Below are 23,167 nucleotides of genomic sequence, written 5' to 3'. Positions count from 1 at the left end.
TTACCATTACTGCTTTATTCAATATTCAATAAAAATAAGTGTCTGATCAGCAACTGTCCCCCACCCACACAACGTATAACTAGCATTCAAGAGCCGAGGCTCTGCCCCCATTGCTGACAGTTCCATAAACACACATGAATAGAGCTTATTTAACGTGGAATCAAACCACTTGAGTTAAGCCCACTTGTACAGAAAGACTGTCACTCCCATAATAAATTCATTTGGACAGTGAAAGTCTGTTTAATGCAGATCCAAACCCAAAGCCCTCAACACTTCTGTCCTTCAAGATTTCAGACAGTAAAAAATGCCCCAGCAAAGGAAGGGATACACAGCATTACCAATCAATGGTGAAAAATTGATAAATATCTGAGGTATATATATAATTTTTAAGATAATTGAAGACAGGAAAGGAAAAGAAGGTGTCGTTTAAAAATGCCCAGGTAATTCTAGTGTGGTTTCTCCACCCCATCACATCCTTAAGAGGCAAATGCTCCTTCCTGACCCCAGGACTGGAAACAGGTACAACACTAAACATGATGAAACAACAAGACATGCAAAATATAGCTTAAAGTAATTCCTTATTTGCTAGCCATCTAGGACCAGAAAGTAAGGCCCCCTTGAGAAAAGCCTACTCATAAATGCTTTTCAGGGATGAACAGCCCTAAACCCTCCTCTTAGCAGCATTTCTGAAGCCATCTGGCAAATCTCAGCAGCCTACTTTTTTCTCTTCCTCCTGTACACTGGGAAAAAATTCACTAACATTTGTGTAAGACTCCAATTCAGGCATTTTCCACCACTGGCCATAAACCTCCAAACCCATAAGAATCTGCTCATGTCATTTGTACAGATCTGAAAACGAATCTATGTCTCCTTCTCTGGAAATATTCAAAACCTGCCTGGATGTGATCCTACACAATGTGGTCCAGGTAACCTTGCTTTTATCAGGAGGGTTGGACTAGATGATCTCCAGAGGTCCCTTCCAACCTCAACCACTCTGCGACTCTTTCTCATTCCCGGAGTCTCCTTCCAGTTCAACTCCACCTTAATATTTTCTCTCCCATGAGACAATCTTTCTGTTCTCCAGGCTTTCTTGCATGCCAAGCTGGTCTCTCATTCTTAATAAAGAGTTCTCAGTTGCATAATTTGTTTTTTTATTTGGATTAGTACTACTCTCTCATCTTCTCTGTCTTTCATCTGGGTTATTACCTCAACTTTCTCTCTTTGTCCTGCCTCCTTCATGGCTTTTCCATGAAACCATCCAGCCATGTCTTCTTTATTCTTATGTAGGCAGGCGACCTTTCTTCTTCTGTGATATCTTATTTTGGCCTAGTTCCTTTTACCTCCTAATTTTTAAAACAGAAAATCCATTTCTCAGATTTCTCTGGTTTTACATAGAGTTGTTCTTCAGCAAATGATCACCTTTTTGCTGGTTACTCAGACCTCAAAAGACTTCTGGCTAACTTTTCATATTAAGCATCTGATATGTGACTACACTTTACCTCACTATCTAAAGGACCAAAGGATAGGAAAAGAAGAAAGCATTTAGTCATGCAAATTCAGGGAAAAAACTTTCATCACCTTCTAACAACATGTGTGAAAAGATCAGCCGGTAGACATCCTTCAAGCAATATTCACAAGTGTTTGAAGAGGTTGTAGCAGGAAAAAAATCAAAGTTCTTCAGAAAAATTTCCTAAATTTGTACCAAAAGCACCTGGGAAGCTATCACAAGTTACATGATTATAGTGACTTATCAAGTAATAGTAACATATATGCCTTGGATTAATAAACAGTTTTAAAATTTGGCGACCAATTTCATCATACACTTAGTTTATCATACACTTAGGTGTAGTTTTAATGTATTTTCTATTACGGCCCTTTTTCAAAAATTTAATTTGCCAATTATTAAAAAAAAAAAAAACCAAACTACTAACTTCATAGATGTTTCTAAACATTTTGTTACAAGCCTTTTAGACAATTAGCAAGAGTTCTTATATATACTTTATGTGCTATATCTACTTCTTTGCATTTAGGTATCAGTGAGCCATCAAATTTATATGAATATTCTTCAAATAGAATAGTCTTTGGCAAGAACTACCTGTTCTGCATTTCTGCTAAATAGCTGGCTTACCGTAATTGAACAGCCATAGTACAAGTAAAAAAAAAATAAACACAATCTGAAAACTGCATTCATACAGAGGTGAAAAATGAAAATGTGCTCCCATAAATGTAAGAAAAGAATTCATGCCCCTTAATAGCTTGCAATTTGCTCAGGTCACATTTTACCATGACAAAACCTAGTCCTCTTTGACTGTATTAATCTGAATTATTCTATAGACATTTTAAAGCTTTTTATTCTTCTTGATGGGAACAGTCTTTTTTTTTTTTCCCAAAACTGGTGTCTCATTACTCCACCAACCCTACTCCTGCCTGAACATTCAGCCCCACTCATTAGAACAAACATCTGCTGCAAACATTATTAATGAGATACGTATCAAGGGATAGAGCAAGCCGCTAACCACCTGGGCTAATCACTTTACAGTACAAAGTTGCTAACACTGAGTCATACAGTACGCCTTGAACATACTGTAATGATTAGCTTATTCAGTCAGCGACTAATATTTCAGCAAGCCCAGCCCTACAAAATTGGATGCATTTGTAAAGCCATCCATACCTGGTAGCTATTGCTAATATAAAACATATATTTCATATTAAAAAGCCCAAAGGCATCATTTTAGCAGTGGAAAATTTGTCCTTTGGATTTCGGTGCCTCATGAATAGATTAGCATAAAAATGATTTTTAAGACACTAGAGGTTTGACAACTGTTCCAGTAAATATACAGAACAGAGCTCACGCCAAACCAGGCAAAATAACTGCAAAGTTAAGTACTTTTTTAATAATAACACAATACGATTTTGGAAATGTTTTTCCCCAAAACAGAACGGCTTCCATATAATATTTACAGGCAAAGAGCTGGCACGCAGGAAGTATTTTTCCAAAGACAGATGATGCTAAGTGAACTTCAAGGGTCTTTTATCTCGAAGATCACTTTTCTAAACCTGAGATGGACAGGTATACATGCCCACACACAGACATTTATAAACAAGCTTGCTAAGTTCTTTGCTGATGACATCTAGCCAGCTCAGTAAAGGAAATACTGAGTGATTCTGCAGATCAGCCGTCAAGTGCCTAGTGTAGGCCTGGCTGAATTGCCCTGTGGAAGGCACTGGCTCCAACAGAAGTTCGGGGTCTCCCAGGCCCACCTGTAGACACCTACCTTTGGATGTCTTCTCCATGCCAAACTGTACTGGTGCTCTGTGGAGCACTGGGAAACACATCACAGGCCTCCCAGGTAGATGTAGAACATGAGGTCAGAGCACAAGAGCCTACCATGCTATACGCCAGGACTTTCCCACATGCTTCTGGGCACCCGTGGAGGCAAGACAGCCCTGAAATACCTTCTGTCCTTATTCAGTTTAGAAACATATAAAATAAGTGTGCTGCACTGTCATTTACCAGAGTGTCTTTGTAACACGTTCTGTGGGTATATACTGCATGCTCCTACAGACAGTGCAGGAGTATTCAGGAACGTTTGAGAGAACAGAACTGAAAAACCACCCTGGGCTGGCAGGGAGAAGTAATTTATCCACACTGCTTTTCCCTTTGGACTGAACACGTTGGTTTGCTCCACAAGGTAATGTGCAGCAAGAACAAGGCACGTGCCTTGGTGCTGCTCATGGAAAGGCTCTGGAAGCGAGGCACTGAACAACACTGAACCACTGGTGTAGACACATCCACTGCAAATCAGGACACAGAAAGTAAGGATAAGCCCAAAGATTTTGAACCTGGGGGTCTATTAGAATAGAGGAAGATGAGTTTTGACAAAAAAAAAAAAAAAAAACTCTAACTCATACATTTACATAAGTGCATAAGTCAGTGCTCCAGTAAATTTCACCAAAATGTTTGATAGAATCACTGTCAAATAACTTAATTGGTTGAATCACATTATCTAGTCAGTGCAAGACGATAAATAATGCTCTTTTGGTTAGGGAAATACTTCTTTTAATTTTTTTTTTATTATTATAGGTAGAAAAATATAGCAATGCTAAGAAAACAAGAACGTTCAGCTCCAGTTGAAATCAATAGGAATAAGAGATGCCTTTGGAGAAAAATGTAAGTCCTCAATGAAATTACTGGTACTATATGCCAGTTAAGGCAATCTACAAATAAGGGTTTCAGCTTTGAAACCTCTAGAGAAAACTACTGCTGAAGGAATAAAATGCAAATATTTAACAATGGTGAAATATAAGAAGTTTGGCCAGGCTGAGCAAATACTGTTATTAACCCTTATGAGAGAGTTTTATTCAAGTGAGAAAGCATAGAATAAAGTTGTTAGTTAAGTACCTACTTTTCTGTACGTCCAGCCAGCCTGATGAAACAGCAGTACTCTTTAAACCAAAAAGATAGACAAAACCACAACGAAAACAACTATGCAAGCAAAATAACATTGCAATATCCAGCTTAGGCTGCTGTATCTGTCACACATTTAACAGAATATGTTCAGAGATGCGTGACAACAGGGGTTTCATTTCCAGATAAAGTGAGTAAGGTATCTGTAAATGGATCTCCAGTAACTCATGTCTTAATATTAAATGCAGGAAGGTCATGTCTGTCAACACAAACATTCAGAATAATTAATGAAAATCTGTTTAATTACACGGGGAGCCCGGACCACTGAAGAACAACAAAATAATTAGAAGCACATCCAATGTAAAAATTGCCAGTCATTTTTCATTGTTCATTAGCGTGGCTATCACACACATTGCCTACATGACCAAATAACAGCTCAGGTTTTCGTCTTTAATCTCTTTCATAACATTCCTTCAGCTGAATTTCATTAACACTGGATCTGCGTAGCACCAATTTCTTCTCTGAGCATACCTACCTTCTCCATAACTGTGCTTTATTTGTATTATATAACTGAGCAGTTTCCTCAGTTTTATTCTTAATTATTAATCCTGAATTTTAAAAATGTGGGATAAAACACCCCGAATACTTAAAATTCCTCTAAGAAAGTATATACACACTTTAATTTCCTTCATGACAGGCAGTCCTTGTGGTGCACTATTTCATAGATAATTACTCCGCTATTTGCAATGAATGCACCCTGTACGTTTGAGTAAGAAATAAAGAATACTCCCTAAATCTTCACTTTTCCCAATGAATACAACATGCCAAAGGCTTTTCATATTGAAAATAAAAAAAATAAAGAGAAATGTGAAAAACAGCTTACAGTCCTCTATCTTACTATTTGTTGTAAATTGTAAGAAACTGCATCAGTCAATGACCCATAGTTTTTACCAGATTATTCTTCAGTTGCAATGCACACATGAGACATTGCGGATGAAACATTTTTCTCCTTTAATATCAAATAGTAAAGAAATTATTAAAAAAAATAATTTGGTGTTACTATTTCTAGAAGCAACAGGCTTAGATTATTTGAAAACAATTCCACAAAATATCCTTAATACATACGAAAATACTAGTGAAATCAATCCCTAAAACAAAGGCTTCCTTAAGGAGCAAGATGTCAAAAAGACAAGGGCTACCAATCCCAATATCTGAGCTGCACGGGACATTAATACTTTGCAAACATTTTCATAGTTTTAGAAGTTAACTTCATGGATAGTATATCTGGAATGTGGATTAAAAGCATAATAAATGCAAAGACTCCCATCTGGCTCTTTGCATGGTCAATTTAAGTTGGCTGAGTTTATTTGTTTAGGCTCAGCAGCATCTGAATGCACGGTACTGCTCTGAGAATAAGCCTGGGTCTCCCAACACGATGTTTCTGTAACCCAGCTCTCTCCAAATGCCTGCATCACATTAACGTTGGCCAACTGTGTGCACAAACATTTGGGTGGTAAGGCCAGCATTCCCACCTTTTTCTTAAGGCTTGGATGTCATACTGAGTGGGAGCTTACTTTGTGTTTTCACATCATGCTCTGCCCAAGCTAATAAACCCCTGAAGTAAAAACAACACAGCTGAGAGGCATCTGAGGGGCCTTTTTAGTGGAAGATGGCTTAGTTCTGGCTGAGCTGTGCTGAATCCTGACTGACGCCACGTGGAACCACTTGGTAGTTCTCATAAAACATCAAATTCCCCACATTTTCCAGACTTTTCATTACCTAGGCTATTCCATTCTATGACTGAAGACACCAAATCTAACAAAACAGCGAACACAGGGAAAATCTTTTGAAGACATCCTACATCATTTGCTGATTTGGTACTAAAACTTTGCTTTGTTGTGTCAGCACACGGCAAGGAGCATGCCTTCCATTACAAAGCACTGAAGCAAAACTTTGTGCCTTTATCTATACACAAAAACAGTTTGAAAACAAGAACTCTCATCTCCTCGCATCTCATCCATACAACTGATGCCTTCTAACTTGTGTTCATGTGAACATTGATCTCCTTTGCTAGTCTAAGACACTGGGCACAAATAAGCCCAATAGTCCTCCTCTTACCACATGTATGTTCGCTGTAATTGTGCTTTTTCTGATCAAGTCAAAGCAGGTTGAAAATCTATTCATTTGCTTTAAGTGAATACAAATTAGTCATTCCACTTAGTGAAGATTACAATTGCTTAAGTAATACTGTATGTAAAGAACATGTTTCAGAAGTCAAGATTGAACTGTTGGAAATAATTAGATGCATCACACTATTTAAGTTCTTCCTGTTAGTGAGACATTATTGAATAAGACATTCCTGTGAGATGCTATTGAATACGATGTAAGAAGTATTATTATCAACTACCTTAAGAGAGTGCTCACAACAAAACAGAAGACCATGATCTAAATGCTACAAGCGGCATAGGTCAAGACCATTTCCATTAATATCTAGGATTCTTGATTTTAGTTTTGAAACCAGAAATACTGAAGAAAAAAGAAGGTTAGAGTATCACTCCTCATTGGTTACGATTCCAGTAATCTAAGGCCTCAAGAAAATGGCTATAATTTCAGAAATGTTCCAAATTATTAAAAACATTCAGTCCTCCACAAATAATTCCAATTTTGGAATTTCAGAATTTGACTCGATGAAGATTTGCTTATATGAAGAGCCACAGTACCTTTTTTCAAGAGTACATGAACAACAGTGTACCCAACATTTGGGGGTTTATTTCCATGTGATTAAGAAATACTTTCTATACCTCATCCAAACTGTTGGGGGTAGAGGGAAGACACCCTGTGTGACACAGCTCTTTCATACAGGTCTGAAAGCAACAAAAGGATACCATGCAGATGTTGTTCAAATCAGAATCTCACAGAACTATTCACCTTGAGAACCTGTCCTGGGAACTGCACCACAGAAAATGTTCTAGTCATGCTAGAGTTAGCTAATGCTCAATGCATTTGTTAGAACATTTCAACCATCAACTGACCCATGCTAGTTACAGCAATCAATGAACGAATAGCTGGCACAGCCTCTCTCTTCATACTTCTTACAGAGCTGTTAAGGGATTTTGATCAGGACCATTAAGTTTTGTTAATATCAATAATTCAAGTAAGCACTGAAATACTACAACTGCAAAACAGGCAACTGCAGTTGTAGAAGTTATCAAGTAGGAAAAGTTGCAAGTGACATAAGTGTTTGTCATTCTGTACTTGGTAATGTATGGAGTTTCTTCTACCCTGAAATGCTAACACGAGAAAAAAGGAGAAATTAGATATAAGGATCCCTGGAGGTGTTTAAGGCCAGGTTGGATGGGGCCATGGGCAACATGACCTAGGGGGTGGCATCCCTCCCCACAGCAAGGGGGTTGGAACTAGATGGTCTTTAAGGTGCCTTCGCATCAAAGCCATTCTATGATTCTCTGATAAGGATGGGTTTCAAACAAGAAATCCTAGCATCAAACAGATTCGACACATCATCTGATCAGGTTGTAGTGTTACAGAAAAAAAAAAAATTGACCCCTTCGCGACGAACCAAAACTACAAGTTTGAACAAAGGATCACAGCACTGTACATGCAAATACACTTTTCTGGGAACCTACAAACCATCCATCCAACCTACGAGGTGGTGTGTTTTTTTTCATTTAAAATGAGCTTACCGTGTGCCGTCTGCTTTCCAGCTAACTTTGTATGGCTTCTGCTCCAAAAATTTAATATTTTGCTTGTCCATGGAAACAGGCTGTGCTCCAGGGAATCCAGAGCTAAAAAGAGAAACATGTTTATTAATGTTCTGCAATAAGTAGTCACAAAAGGCAATGCGTTTTTTCATCAGACTGAAGTCACACCTTGTACTAGACTTGCTGCAAGGTTAACTTGGCAGTTAGAACATCTTCCCCAACAAGGTATTTTGGGAGAAGAACCAAATGTTTTTCTGATAAGAACAAAGGTATTTGTTCATGACAAAACAATGAATTATGTAGAACTCGAAGTTTTAATTTTAGATGAAGAGAGGTTTGAATTCAAAACTAGAAGCACTGGAAAAACTGTAAGCTTCAGAAAGTTAGGAAGAGCTGTTAGCAACTCCCTGGTTCTTCAGCCTCATAAAGATGAAGTTCAGAATCTGAGACATTAAAACCAAAACTCTCATTAACATTGGACATAAATCCAGGTTGGCCATAAAAATGAGTATTATACCTTACAACTGGAGTGTAATTGCAGCTGTATAAATAAATCTACTGCATGAAGAAGCACTAAATTTTACACAAATACTTGGACTAGACTACATTTTGAAATTGGATAGCAGCAATTAATCTAAAAACATTGTTATCTCAGTGTAAAAGCAATTTGAAAATCTTGTTTCTTAAAATCCACAGTTGATCATTCTGTTTTATAGGACAATGTAAGATCCTCATTTGTTTCACTGTTAAGTTTTTTTGAACCTTTTTTTTTGTGAAAGTCCATCTAAGAATAATCACTTTTCATTTTTAATGAGCTGTACCCTTCTGCAAAACTAGAAACATAACACATTTCTAGACAATAGAAATGATGAAGCTCTAAATGTTCTCATACCCTTCCCATCCACAGAACTGCTGGCACTTTTGCTGTATTCCTCCTAACTTTGGTTGCGTTGTCACCTGGGTCACGCATTTAACTGTTATGCCTTCCAAGAAAATTGCACCCTAAATAAAAATAAAATTAAAAAAAAATTAGTGCGTAAGCTTTCATAAAAGCATATCAGAACACATCAATATAAGAGTCAGGCTAGTTTTGCAACACATGACCTTCATGAGCAATACTAAGCTTGAAGACTCCTTCCAGTCCAGCACTAATACTCCCCAAAATACCAAGAAACATCAGTTCAACTTTGCCAATAAAACCAAATATGTGGGCCATATTATGAACACAAGATTTAAGATGAGCAGGAGGAAGGGAAGAAGGGAGGAAGTGGTAAGGGACAGGCACTGTAGACCTCTCAAGAAAGTTCTTACATCAAGCTATAGCTCTTTTTATTTGTAATTAACATGTTTTTATTTAAAAAGAAAGTATACTAGTATCAAATATTTAATTGTAAATTGGTCATAAGTAATTTGCATTAGGGATCAAATTAATAATCTTCAGTACACTTAGTATTATAATAAGGTAGCGTTGGACATATCGATGTGGATGAGAATCTAGACTTAAACAGTATCGTAAACCTGGAGAAAAATGCTGTGCTGAAAGGTCAGAGAAGTCCTTCTCGCACAAGTTTTCATGACACCATTCTAAATATGTCAAGAAAAAATATGGCCTGAAAATAAATAAACTGGACACTAATGACAAAGTTGAACGATGAAGTGTTAAATAAAAAAATTTAATATATAAATTGTATTTCTAGACCAACAATTCAGTGTTTTCTTCCATCCATGGAAAATAATACTAACAGCACAGAAACTTAAGTATAAAAGAAATTAGCCTACTAAAGTTACAGAAACATCTTTGGACACTTTTTTTTTTTTTTTTAAAGCAAATACCTCAGCAGATGAACCAATTAAGTCTTATTTTTCTCCCTTGGAATCTTTGAGATACATTTTTAATTCAATAATTACTTTTATTCGGATCTAGACAGTAATTCCAATATAAGAAGCATAAACACATGGATTTTACCCCCACTTAGGTATCTAGCACATTATGTGTTTTCAGAACTTAAACTTACACTGTAGGGGGAAAAAAGTTACCAAAATGTAGAAGCTATCCTGAATGTCACAGAAGAGTCTCAGTAGAGATCAATTAAAGAGCACTGGCAGTAAGACCCAAACACAAACAACCTTTGTGTTCCCGAAAAGGCTTGATGATGAGTGGAATAACAACAAATTCTGCCCAACAGAACACAATAAGGCTGATTGTTGAGAACAACACGTTGAGAACATCACATTGAGAAACCTGCCTAACTAAAGATTTCTATGGAGGTTTCAGACCTACCAGACTTATTTTGACAGTGTATCAAAATCTCAATGCTTCTCAAAAAAGATCTAAGTATGTTTTACTTGTTGAGCTCTGAATTCTGCAAATGAAGACAGAAGCATCTCCTACCTGTTCTCTAAAACGCTTGCAACTTGCTTGAACAAATCTAACTCTATATTACTGTCGTGGTTTAACCCGGTCGGCAGCTAAACACCACGCAGCCGTTCGCTCACCCTCCCCCCTCCCTCTCTGGGATGGGGGAGAGAAATGGAAAGTGAAGCCCGTGAGTTGAGATAAAGACAATTTAATAAGACAGGAAAATAATAATAACAATAATAATAATGATGATACAATAGTGATAATACGAAAGTAATAATAGTATGTACAAACAAGTGATGCACAATGCAATTGCTCACCACTCGCTGACCGATGCCCAGCCTAACCCCGAGCAGTCCGGCCCCCTCCCCCCGGCTAGCCACCCCTATATATTGTTTAGCATGACGTCAGATGGTATGGAATACCCCTTTGGCTAGTTTGGGTCACCTGTCCTGGGTCTGTCCCCTCCCAGCTCTTACTGCACCCCCAGCCTGCCCATTGGCAGGACAGAGCAAAAGGCTGAGATGTCCTCGGCTTAGTATAAGCACTGCTCTGCAACAATTAAAGCATCGGGGTGTTATCAGCACTCTTCTCATCCTAAGCCAAAACACAGCATTCCACCAGCTACTAGGAAGAAAATTAATTCTGTTCTAACTGAAACCAGGACATCTATCCACCCCTTATTCCATACCATTTATGTCATGCTCAGGTTACACTCTTTTCCATACATTCTAATTAGTCACCTATAGTAATCATGGTAGTGATAACATACAGTGTAATATACTAATTAACATGGTACAAAAATGAGTTCATGGGCTATTCTCACCCAGTATTAAATCTCCTTGAGGTACACACCGGACCTCTCCGTTCTTTTGCATCACCCACCAAGTGTATCCAGGTCCCTGAGCGAAAACAATTCCACGAATAGGTTTACCTTTTCCTGAGGCAGGAGTAGCCCAGACTGTTTTACCCAGCATATTTTTTACATGCACTACAGGAACTTTATCCCCATCTACAGTACGTAACAGGTTTGATTGGGCAGGTCCAGCTCGGTTGGTAGATCCCCTAGTATTGACTAACCAGGTGGCCTTTGTCAAATGCATATCCCAGTTTTTGAACGTCCCAGCGCCCATTGCTTTCAAGGTAGTCTTTAACAGGCCATTGTATCGTTCAACTTTCCCGAAGGCTGGTGCATGACAGGGGATGTGATACACCCATTCAATACCATGTTCTTTGGCCCAAGTGTCTATAAGGTTGTTTCGGAAGTGAGTCCCATTGTCTGATTCTATTCTTTCTGGGGTGCCATGTCGCCATAGGACTTGCTTTTCAAGGCCCAGGATGGTGTTCCGGGCGGTGGCATGAGGCACAGGATATGTTTCCAGCCATCCGGTGGTTGCTTCCACCATTGTAAGTACGTGGCGCTTGCCATTGCGAGTTTGAGGGAGTGTGATGTAATCAATCTGCCAGGCCTCTCCATATTTATATTTCAGCCACCGTCCTCCATACCAAAGAGGCTTTGACCGTTTGGCTTGCTTGATTGTAGCACATGTTTCACAGTCATGAATAACCTGTGCTATAGCGTCCATGGTCAGGTCCACCCCTCGATCACGAGCCCATCTGTATGTTGCATCTCTACCTTGATGGCCTGAGGTGTCATGGGCCCATCGGGCTATAAATAATTCACCTTTATGCTGCCAATCCAGGTCCACCTGAGCTACTTCAATCTTAGCAGCCTGATCCACCTGCTGGTTGTTTTGATGTTCTTCAGTAGCCCGATTCTTGGGCACATGAGCATCTACGTGGCGTACTTTCACAGCCAGGTTCTCTACCCGAGCAGCAATATCTTGCCACAATGCAGCAGCCCAGATGGGTTTGCCCCTACGCTGCCAGTTGTTTTGCTTCCATTGCTGTAACCATCCCCACAGGGCATTTGCTACCATCCATGAATCGGTGTAGAGATAGAGAACTGGCCATTTTTCTCGTTCAGCAATGTCTAAAGCCAGCTGAATGGCTTTCATTTCTGCAAACTGACTCGATTCACCTTCTTCCTCAGCAGCTTCTGCAACTCGTCGCGTAGGACTCCATACAGCAGCCTTCCATCTTCGATGCTTCCCCACAATACGACAGGACCCATCAGTGAACAGGGCATATTTCTTTTCATTCTCTGGTAACTGGTTGTACAGCGGGGCTTCTTCAGCACGACCCACCTCCTCCTCTGATGATATCCCAAAGTATTTGCCTTCTGGCCAGTCCATGATCACTTCCAATATTCCTGGGTGACTGGGGTTTCCTATTCGAGCCCGCTGAGTAATCAGTGCAACCCACTTGCTCCATGTAGCATCAGTTGCATGATGCGTAGAGGGGACCCTTCCCTTGAACATCCAGCCTAGTACTGGCAATCGGGGTGCTAGGAGGAGCTGTGCTTCAGTACCGACCACCTCCGAAGCAGATCGAACTCCTTCATATGCTGCCAATATTTCCTTTTCAGTTGGAGTATAGCGGGCCTCAGATCCTCTGTATCCCCGACTCCAAAACCCCAGAGGCCGACCTCGAGTTTCCCCAGGTTCTTTCTGCCAGAGGCTCCAGGTGGGGCCATTCTCCCCGGCTGCAGTGTAGAGCACATTCTTTACATCTGGTCCTGTTCGAACTGGCCCAAGGGCTACTGCATGGACTATTTCCTGCTTGATTTGTTCAAAGGCTTGTCGTTGTTCAGGACCCCATTCAAACTCATTCTTCTTACGGGTTACTTGGTAGAGCGGGTTTACAATCAGACTGTAATTTGGGATGTGCATTCTCCAAAACCCCACAACACCTAGGAAAGTCTGTGTTTCTTTTTTGTTAGTTGGTGGAGACATAGCTGTTATTTTGTTGATCACATCCATTGGGATTTGACGACGTCCATCTTGCCATTTTATTCCTAAAAACTGGATCTCTCGTGCAGGTCCTTTGACTTTATTTTGTTTTATGGCAAAACCGGCTTTCAGAAGGATTTGGACTATTTTCTTCCCTTTCTCGAAAACTTCCTCTGCTGTGTCACCCCACACAATAATGTCATCGATGTACTGCAGGTGTTCAGGAGCTTCCCCCTGCTCTAGCGCAGACTGGATCAGTCCATGGCAAATGGTAGGGCTGTGTTTCCACCCCTGGGGCAGCCTATTCCAAGTATATTGGACTCCCCTCCAAGTGAAGGCAAATTGTGGCCTGCACTCTGCTGCTAGAGGGATGGAGAAAAATGCATTAGCGATATCAATTGTGGCGTACCACTTGGCTGCCTTTGACTCAAGTTCATACTGAAGTTCCAGCATGTCCGGCACTGCAGCACTCAGTGGTGGCGTGACTTCGTTCAGGCCGCGATAGTCCACTGTTAGTCTCCACTCGCCATTAGACTTTCGCACTGGCCATATGGGACTATTGAAAGGTGAATGGGTCTTGCTGATCACTCCTTGGCTCTCCAATTGACGAATTAGCTTATGGATGGGAATCAGGGAGTCTCGGTTAGTGCGATATTGCCGCCGGTGCACAGTTGTGGTAGCGATTGGCACTTGCTGTTCTTCGACCCTCAGCAACCCCACAACAGAGGGGTCCTCTGAGAGACCAGGCAAGGTAGATAATTGTTTAATGCCCTCTGTCTCTAAGGCAGCTATACCAAAAGTCCACCGGAACCCTTTTGGGTCCTTGCAATATCCTCTTCTAAGATAGTCTATGCCAAGGATACATGGAGCATCCGGGCCAGTCACAATGCGGTGCTTTTCCCGCTCATTCCCAGTCAGACTCACTTCAGCCTCCAATACAGTCAACTGCTGAGATCCCCCTGTCACTCCACAAATATAGATGGGCTCTGGTCCTTTATAGCTCGATGGCATTATAGTACATTGTGCACCAGTGTCTACTAAAGCCTTATACTTCTGTGCGTGTGACGTGCCAGGCCATCGAATCCACACAGTCCAATAAACTCGATTGTCCCTTTCCTCCCCCTGGCTGGAGGCAGGGCCCCCCTAATCCTGGTCAGAATCTTCTTCATTTCTGTGTTTGAAGGACTGTCTGCTGGAAGTTGGAGCAGCAAACTTTTCAGAGAATCCCTTTTTCCTGATTGTTTTCTTTTGCAACTCACGTACCCGTGCCTCTAGGGTCGCGGTAGATTTTCCATCCCATTTTCTCATGTCCTCTCCATGGTCTCGTAAGTAAAACCACAGGGTGGCACGGGGTGAGTACCCACCATATCGTCTTCCTTGTGTGGGTGAACGCCTACCCCTGACAGCTGAGACACTGCTTTGTACAGGTACGGAGGAGAATAATCTCTCTTCAAGTTGGTGGACCTTTTCAGAAAGTTTCTCCCAAGTGTTCTCTTTTGGTCGTTGGACACTGGTTGGTTCAGGTTGGGGGGAAGATAGATTCTCTTTAAGTTGGTGGACGTCTACAGAAAGTTTCTCCACAGCTGAGACGCAGGCCTGTAAGGAAGAGGAAAGACTTTCTTCGTACTGCCGGAGTTGTTTAGCCGCTTCATCCACTGTGGGTTCCTCATCCTCTTTCCAGGCCATTATTGCCAATGAGCTGGCATATGATGATGGTGCACTCCGTACAAACTTCCGCCACATGGGTCGTGTACACTTGACTTCATCTGGGTCTTTGGATGTTTGTCTCTGGTCTGGATCCTCATAAATCACTTCCCGTACGGCTAATTCCCTCAGGTACTGGATTCCCTTCTCCATAGTGGTCCACTTGCCTGGTAGACATAAAAGTTCTTCCTTGAAGGGATACCTTTCCCTCACAGCTGAGAGGAGACGCCTCCAGAGGCTGGTGGATTGTGCTCCATCTGCAATTGCTTTGTCAATGCCGGCGTCTCGAGTAAGGGATCCCAGCCGCTTGCCTTCCCTGCCGTCTAATTCCACACAATTGGCTCCAGAGTCCCAGCACCGGAGCAGCCAGGTGACAAGCTGCTCACCTATACAGCGACCAAAATCTTTTCGCACATCTCGTAGCTCACGTTTGTTTAGGCTTCGGGTAGTTACTGTTGATTTTTCGACATCCTCATCTTCCTCCTCCTGAATCCTTGATGGCCCAGCGTCGTCATCATCTTCGTCATCTCTATACCTAGTTTTGGCAGAAGCCTTACCTGGATTGGCAGAAGACTCTCTGCATTCTAAACGACCTGAATCTCTATTCCATTTTTTCACCTTCTCTACAGGGGCAGCTTGCACTGCTACTGCTCGTTTCTCTGACTTTGTTACAGGGTCTGCCACAGGGGTTGGAATACCCTCTGCAGGGTCAACTTGCACTGCTACAGCTCGTTTCTCTGACACGGCCACAGGAGTTGGAGCGGCTGCAGGAGCTGGAGCAGTTGCAGGAACCGGAGCTGGAGCGGCTGCAGGAGTTGATGAAAGGAATTCTTTTGCTCCCTTCCCCTTCCACACACCATCGCACTCATCTCTTCTACCCTTGAGCAAGTCTTGCGACTAAGTTGGCAAAAATAACAACATGAATTAGTAATATTCTGCCAAATTAGTATCCTAAACTAGCTCACCATAGGATGAGTCAACGCTGGAGCCAGTGCAAGGGAAGCAGAAGGAACACAGGGAGCGAAAGGAAAGAAGAACTAGAGTTTTCAGTATAGCCTGCATTTAGTTAAGATTGGCTCGGCTGCCTTACCTAATCATGTTCTAAGAACAGCATATCCTAAAGAAAAAAGCTAGTCCATAACCTTAACTACGTCAAGCTCCGCAGACTTCTGGTGCATCGCTTATCCCGTGTTATTTCTGTTTGCAGAACGCCAGAGTGCAATGCCAGTAGGGACTGCACAGGTGAAAGCAAAAAGCAGGCAACAGCAAAGATTTAAAAAAAATAAAGTCAAATGTGAAACCAGTGCCTGCCCTTTGAAATTCTCTCTTGCAGATTATCTGATTAAGAGAGTTATGCACATACACAACTGCTTTGGAGCTGCTAATGTCTGAATGCATACTGTGATCAAGTAACCATGTGAACTGAAATCAGCTGCATGCCACTTCTATGCCTGATATCCCAAGCGTGATATTGTATCACTATAATCTTGAGAAGTTTACAATCTCTGTATGGTAAGAAAGATAAAAAGTTTGCGTGCATTACTCCAAATTACAAAAGCATTAGCTTCGCAGCACATAGGAAGGATACACACTGATTTGGTTCCAGTTACCTTGCTTGGTTTGGTTGTTGTTTACTGTCAGGATTTTCAACTGTTTATTGATTTTAAAGACCTGACCAGGTGGAGCAGGGTCTCTTGCACAGGTGGCAGGTGTTTGATGCACACAATCATATGTATACACACATACACAATTAGGTTTTGAGGGTTGAGGAAAGGTGCAAGTCTGAAAGACTTAGGGAAACAACAGTGCTTACAATTGGAGAGCCGAGCCAAGCTTGTGTGTTTTGTTTTTTCCCCATACAGGCTTCTCCATTCCTCCGGTAGGCACCTTGTAACCTCTCCCTGTAATGCTGTTGATTTTAAACAAGTAGAGACTGGGAGGAGTGAGGAGCAAAGTGCTTGAGGTCACAGGATGGAGATGAGGTTGTGAGGTGAGGCAGTAGGAGAGTCAAGGCAGGGAATATTTCACTTGATTATTGCAGCCTACGAATATAATCAACTCAGTTACCCAGGGACTTCATCCAGATGCTAGTTTAAATTGAGCCTTAGCTGTATGGCAAGACAAGGCTTTGCCAGGGTAAGGTCAGGCCTCAAGCACACTCAGCACCGAGGGCACAGCAGTAGGAGAGCAAGGTGAGTCACCTGCATGTATCGATGCTTGCTTAACTGAGCACTCCAGGGGTCGTGAGGAGGTTTCCTTGGATAAGGTGCCAGAACTGTACTCATCAAGCCCTTCCCTCCACACCCCTCTGCCCATCACTTCAGCAGAAGGAGAAGCAGCTGTGTATCACCACATCCTTGGCTCTGATTCTGAACCCTACCTACAGGGGCAGGTGGGTGGGCACAGCCCCAATCCTACAGCCCCCTGACTCCAGTGGCTATCACCAGGCCTGGGCAAGAGCCATCTTCAGCTACTCAGAGACTTGACAAAGTGCAAAATGCTCAAAGACAGCCCTCCAGAGGCCAAGAAACATTTCAAAGCTTATCAGAAAACCAGAGAGCACATATCTCCTGAAAGAGGAAGGGAGAGACACTGATCAGCTTAGATTTGATTCCTAGAAACAGAGGATCACACCGTAAGAACTGCCTCTGAGCAGGAACAAGCAAAAAAAAAAAAAAAAAAAAAAGGCAACAAAATCCTACTGACTGCCTTCAATAACAAAGTGTGCAACTAATCATGTTTTCTGTGGAGTGGCAGGCTCCGCAGAATTGGGAAAAGCAGGAAACATCACTTCTTTTGAGCTTGGCTTTTGATCTCATCATGTTCTCGCAGATGTAACTTGGGAAACATGGGTTTGATGAAACTTCTGTAAAACAGAAAAGCAACTTGCTTCTAAGCCAGCCTCAGAGGAGTTGTGTTGTTGTTTTTTTTTTTTAACTAAAAAATGGCAAAATATTATTGAGGAGCACCTGGAGGGTCTGGTTTAGGTGTAAGAATTAATTCCACTTTCCCTAAATTTCATAATTGCATATTCTTAGTTTTGTGACTTGGTGGTGGTAGCCTTAGAAGTCAGTGCTATCCTTAGGAAGGGCAGGGGGAGTTCTCTATTCAATATAAACAAAGCCCTACACTTAAAAAGAAATAAGCAATTACACAAATACACACTGGTAGGCGATTAGTGAAAAGGACAGAGGCAGCAACAGACTAAAACGTGAATTAGTATTATTTTGTCTCTATATATTGAGATATATAAGCAGAAGCATTAGCCTTAAGACACATGAAACTAATTTCTCCCTGTTAAGCACTGGGATGGCCTCAGCTAGAGCCTTGTGTTCAATTCTGGGCACCAATGCCTCAGAAAAGTGTAGGCTAGCATGACAAAGAATGACCAGAATGGTCAGAAGTATAAAAAAAATAAACCATAGGGAAAAAGTTAACAAAGTGGTATTTAATGTGGGAAAAGAGAAGGCTGAAAGCAAACATGACGCCTGTCCTTAAGCATATAAAATGCTGCTGCGAAATTAAAAAATAATCTTCTTCCTATATCCATCAAGACATGTCCACAGGCAGAACACTAAGTATATGGGTTAAATGTACGAAGGGATGTTAGAAAGAGGAAAATGAAGCCTGTAATATTTGAATCGATGTACATTTGTACTTAAATATTACCCTTGCTAAGTATATCAGCCATGAGGTTTCAGAGTTTCCCTCTGTCTCACAGATGACCACAAGACAGCTGCCCTCAACATCATGAAGCAAATCCCTAGCAGTAAGCACCTCTTCCAGACTGGCTGAGACATAACCACCCATTTTAGAAGCATTAAATATTACGCTCTGTACTTACCGTGAAATACACAACTTACATAGAGATAGAACAGATGGTACTCCTTAATCAACAGTAAGAGATCTGGGTGACCCACGAAAAGTTGGGAAGTTCTGGCTCAGAATTCTAACTTTTTGCCCTATTTACAAAATACTTGGAGATTATTTTTTTTCCCCAAAGTGAGATTCTAAGTGTCAGCTAACATTGCTTCAATGCTATGGTCAGCAGGGCGTGCACTGAGGGAGTCGAAACACGTTTGGATTTGCTGTGTAACACCTGAGACTAGAGCAAGGGGGCTTGCTGTTACCTGTCAGCTACGTTCAGGTGATGGTGAAGGAAACTGTAATGGCACTATGCTCTGACTGTTCCAACACTTTGTAAGGGAAAAAATAAAGGTTGTCAAGACTTTTTTGACATCAAAATACAGAAGTTTTAGTTAAAGATGCTGCAGTAAAGTTTCTCGTGTCCAGGGCATAATTTCTGAAACAGGCAACATGCTAACTTCTCCTTGTGGCTTTCTGGACAGTTTTTCCTGACTGTTCATCATCCTAGCAAGATGCCTGGGAAACATCTTTTCCTCTACCCATGAAACTTTCCTTCTATTCCCACAAAGACTTGTGTCAAACAAAAACATTTCAGCACATCAGTATCATACCAGCCCCCAACAGTTTGACATTACACACCCCTAGGTGTTTACTGAGGGGGTCAAATTAGAAAGCCGAAAACATCTGCTGAGGGAAATCAATTGTAATGATGAACATCGAGCCCTTTAGACAGCAAAAGAAGAGGAAATCTAGAGCAAGAGGTATTTACCTGATAATCATTCCCCCTGTAGATGGCATATTTACAAGGAATCACAAACAGACTGTATCCATGTCTACTCAGTTAAGAAGCAGTCCAATCTGCCAGCCAAGAATCACGGTAAAGAATTCTCCCCGTGCCTCCTCTTCATGTCAAAGACTGTTCCTCCAGAGCTGCAAAACTGAATTATACGAATATGCATATTAACTAGATGACTTTCTTTCATAAATTCTCTAACTCTTAATTAAGTTTTCGTTATTAATATGCTTATTCGTATAATTTAGCTTCCAGCTTTCAAAAAAAACTATGCTCGCAGATAAGAAAAAGCCTGGGGAGCCAGGATTGTGATTCCCGTTCAACAGATCAGTTTAGCTTTATACTTGTGGGGAAAAAAAATAAATCACTGGACCTCACCATCACACCTCAATTACTAAAGCATCAAAAGACAAGTCAAAAAATATCAGTTTGGCAGTTAATGCCCAAAGTTTTTAGATACCAAGGTATTACTGCAAGGCTAATGGAGGTAATGGCTATATCCCTGAATATATTTTTGACTGTGAATTTTTACAGTATCAGCAGTCTTTTATTTCAGCTGATGGTCTATTGGAAAGTGATTTTCAAAGGTCATCTTGCTTTTCTGGACAAAGTTTTGCATTCCTTTCAGGCTAATTTCTACTATCTTCAATCTGTAAAGAATGATGAGCAGCTGCAGTAACAACAAAATGCATTTTTGCAGCACGTTTCATGTGAGGATTTCCATGTGCTTGCAAACACACCTCAGCACACAAACACAGTATTTCAACAGTAGGCGAAAGGATCTAAATCTAGTTTTGCTCTCAGTAATGTTCTCCTGTACTTGTTTTCTATACAAAAGTCATAGATTTGGAAAGAACTGAACGATTAGTACAGTACAAGAATATTCTCCACACTTGAGTATTAGTTCCATACTATAATTAAGCTACAGTAACTTAATCCATCAGAACTATGCAAATTTGTCTAAATAATCACAATAAGTGATCACATTTCTTATATTTCTTATCACTATTAGAGTTAAAATAGCTTCGAAAAAAAATATGATTTCAAAATTGTCTTGGGGTTTTTAAGATCCTATTGCTGTTTGTTAATCCTAGTCTCAACCCCCCTGGATTCTCAAAAGTAAGAATATTTATTAAAATAAGCACTGAACTTAAAAGATTTTGAATTTTATCCACACATGACTGCAAAAAATAAATAAAAACTATTTTATATACACATCCCATAACATTTCACCTCTAAAGACAGATTGAACAATTGAGAAAAGCTCTTCTATCTCAACTCAAGCTTAAAAAAAATGTTGTATTAGAATGATTTTAAATCATTATTACAACTGAAATAGGTGAGGAGTTAAATGTTGAAGTTCAATGTTCAGACAGGAAACAAAGTTTGCAACAAGTCAACCTGTTTTTCCTGGTTAGAGGCAGTACTACCTGTTCCTGACTTGAACGAGCACCAGCACTTTTCTGTCACATACAATGTAGTAACATATGACTAAGAGTTTATGACAGTAATCTTAGCAATTAGAATATTAAAGTTCTTAATCAAAAATACCAGTTTTAGGCGTTCTTTTCTCCTTTTGCCAAAGGAAGAGCTTGATGATCCAGGTTCTGATTCTTGGCCTCCTGTTCTACCACCGTCATCGTCCTCCTCTTCATCGTCCTCAAAGCACCATTCTGGGAGCTCAGGTGGTGATGGTGCATCATCTTCATCTCCATAACGACGGAATAATTCCTTCAAGTAATCCCCTTTATAAATACCTGGTGGTCTAGCCTGAGCAAAAGTAGCCACAGCTGCCTCAATACTGTCAAATAAAAATGGGAAAATTACTCTGTATGTCTTATTTATTAGTTAGGGCATAACATGACCAAAACTTATTTAAAATGTATTGGTACCACAAATTCAGGAAAAAATCCCCAAATGGTAATTACAAAAACATTCATGATATTCAAACCACCATACTTAGATCAGCCCAGCAACTGTATTGCTCTTGCAGAAGATTTTGCGTTGATTATGAAGACACTGTGTTTGTATCTTGGTCTGCTTCCATCTCCTAACTGCAGCTAAGAGCAGCCTGCTGGTCACCTAGGCAAAACTTTTGTTATAACTACAATTTCTATTATTGCTGTAGAAAAGGAACGGATGGCACATAGCTAAGTACTTAAGGACTGAATGAAGAGGAAAAGAAGTCTTGATGAACAGAAATTTAAGTCATAAAATTCAAATACAGCTACACGTTTCCTCCTAAGAATTACCTTCCCTAGAGGCTTTGCCATCACATGGACAAAATGCATCCAAATCTTTTGTAGCAATTTCTCTTACAGGCAGCTTCTCTTAAAAAAAATATAATTTAAAAAAATATGATTTAGCTAAACAGGGAAGGACTTCTAACTCTCAAACTTAACTGCAGTAATAAACCGTAGACAGAATCATAAAAAAGAGTTTGAAACCAAACTAACAGCCAAGCACCTTTACTAGCCAACTGGAGAACACTCCAAAATTTATGTCAATGAGCACAAGACACCAAGTTGGGCATGAGCGTTGATCTGCTCGAGGGTAGGAGGGCTCTGCAGAGGGATCTGGATAGGCAGGACCGATGGGCCAAGGCCAGCTGTATGAGGTTCAACAAGGCTGCTGGGCCCGGCACTTGGGGCACAACAACCCCATGCAGCACTACAGGCTGAGGGAAGAACAGCTGGAAAGCTGCCTGGCAGAAAGAGACCTGGGGGTATTGGTCAATAGCTGGCTGAACATGAGCCAGCAGTGTGCCCGGTGGTAGAGAAGGCCAACAGCATCCTGGTTTGTATTAGAAAAAGCTTCAGGACCAGCAGGGGCAGGGAGGTGATCGTCCCCCTGTACTCAGCTCTGGTGAGGCCGCACCTCGAGTGCTGTGTGTGGTTTTGGGCCCCTCACTACAAGAAGGACATCGAGGTGCTGGAGCGTGTCCTGAGAAAGGCAACGAAGCTGGTGAAGGGCCTGGAGAACAACTCTTACGAGGAGCTGCTGAGAAAGTTATTTGGCCTGGAGGAAAGGAGGTTTAGGGGAAACCTTTTCATGCTCTACAACTACCTCAAAAGAGGCTATAAGCGGGGTGGGGATCTGTCTTTTCTCCCAAGTGCCAAGTGATAAGACAAGAGGAAATAGCTTTAAGTTGCATCAGGGGAAGTTTAGGTTGGATATTAGGAGAAATCTCTTCACGGAACAGGTTGTGAAGTATTGGAACAGGCTGCCCATGGAACTGGTTGAGTCACCGTCCCTGGAAGTGCTACGTTAAAGGGTGGACCAGGTGATCTTAGAGGTCTTTTCCAACCTGAATGAATCCATAAAATATAAGAGATCACTAAAAGGTAAATCCCCATTAGGCTTCTTGACAAGCACGAATCTTGAAGCTGGAAACAAAAGCACATATTATTTGCCGTGAATATTTTTTCAGATAATAAAATAGTCTATCCCTGGAACAAGGAAACC

At 41.0% G+C, this 23,167-nt stretch overlaps 1 protein-coding gene across 4 annotated transcripts in view; it reads right to left on the bottom strand.

Annotated features, from left to right (window-relative positions):
• The window catches only part of RNGTT (RNA guanylyltransferase and 5'-phosphatase), a 183,509-nt gene that overhangs the window by 142,886 nt on the left and 17,456 nt on the right, over positions 1-23,167 (bottom strand). For 3 of the 4 annotated variants that reach the window (XM_068677987.1, XM_068677986.1, XM_068677985.1), the window contains exons 6-8: positions 21,254-21,503; positions 9,020-9,129; positions 8,110-8,211 (exon numbers count right to left, since the gene is read on the bottom strand). In XM_068677987.1, coding sequence (XP_068534088.1) covers positions 8,110-8,211; positions 9,020-9,129; positions 21,254-21,503 — 462 coding nt within the window. Of the gene's footprint in view, positions 1-8,109; positions 8,212-9,019; positions 9,130-10,806; positions 14,353-21,253; positions 21,504-23,167 lie in introns of those variants that run through there. The other variant, XR_011095194.1, reaches the window with a different exon arrangement.

The sequence above is a fragment of the Anas acuta genome, chromosome 3 (genome assembly GCF_963932015.1).
Source record: "Anas acuta chromosome 3, bAnaAcu1.1, whole genome shotgun sequence".
Classification (NCBI taxonomy): Eukaryota; Metazoa; Chordata; class Aves; order Anseriformes; family Anatidae; genus Anas; species Anas acuta.
The sequence above is the reverse complement of the archived record's forward strand: the minus strand, read 5'-3'. Positions and strand labels throughout refer to the sequence as shown.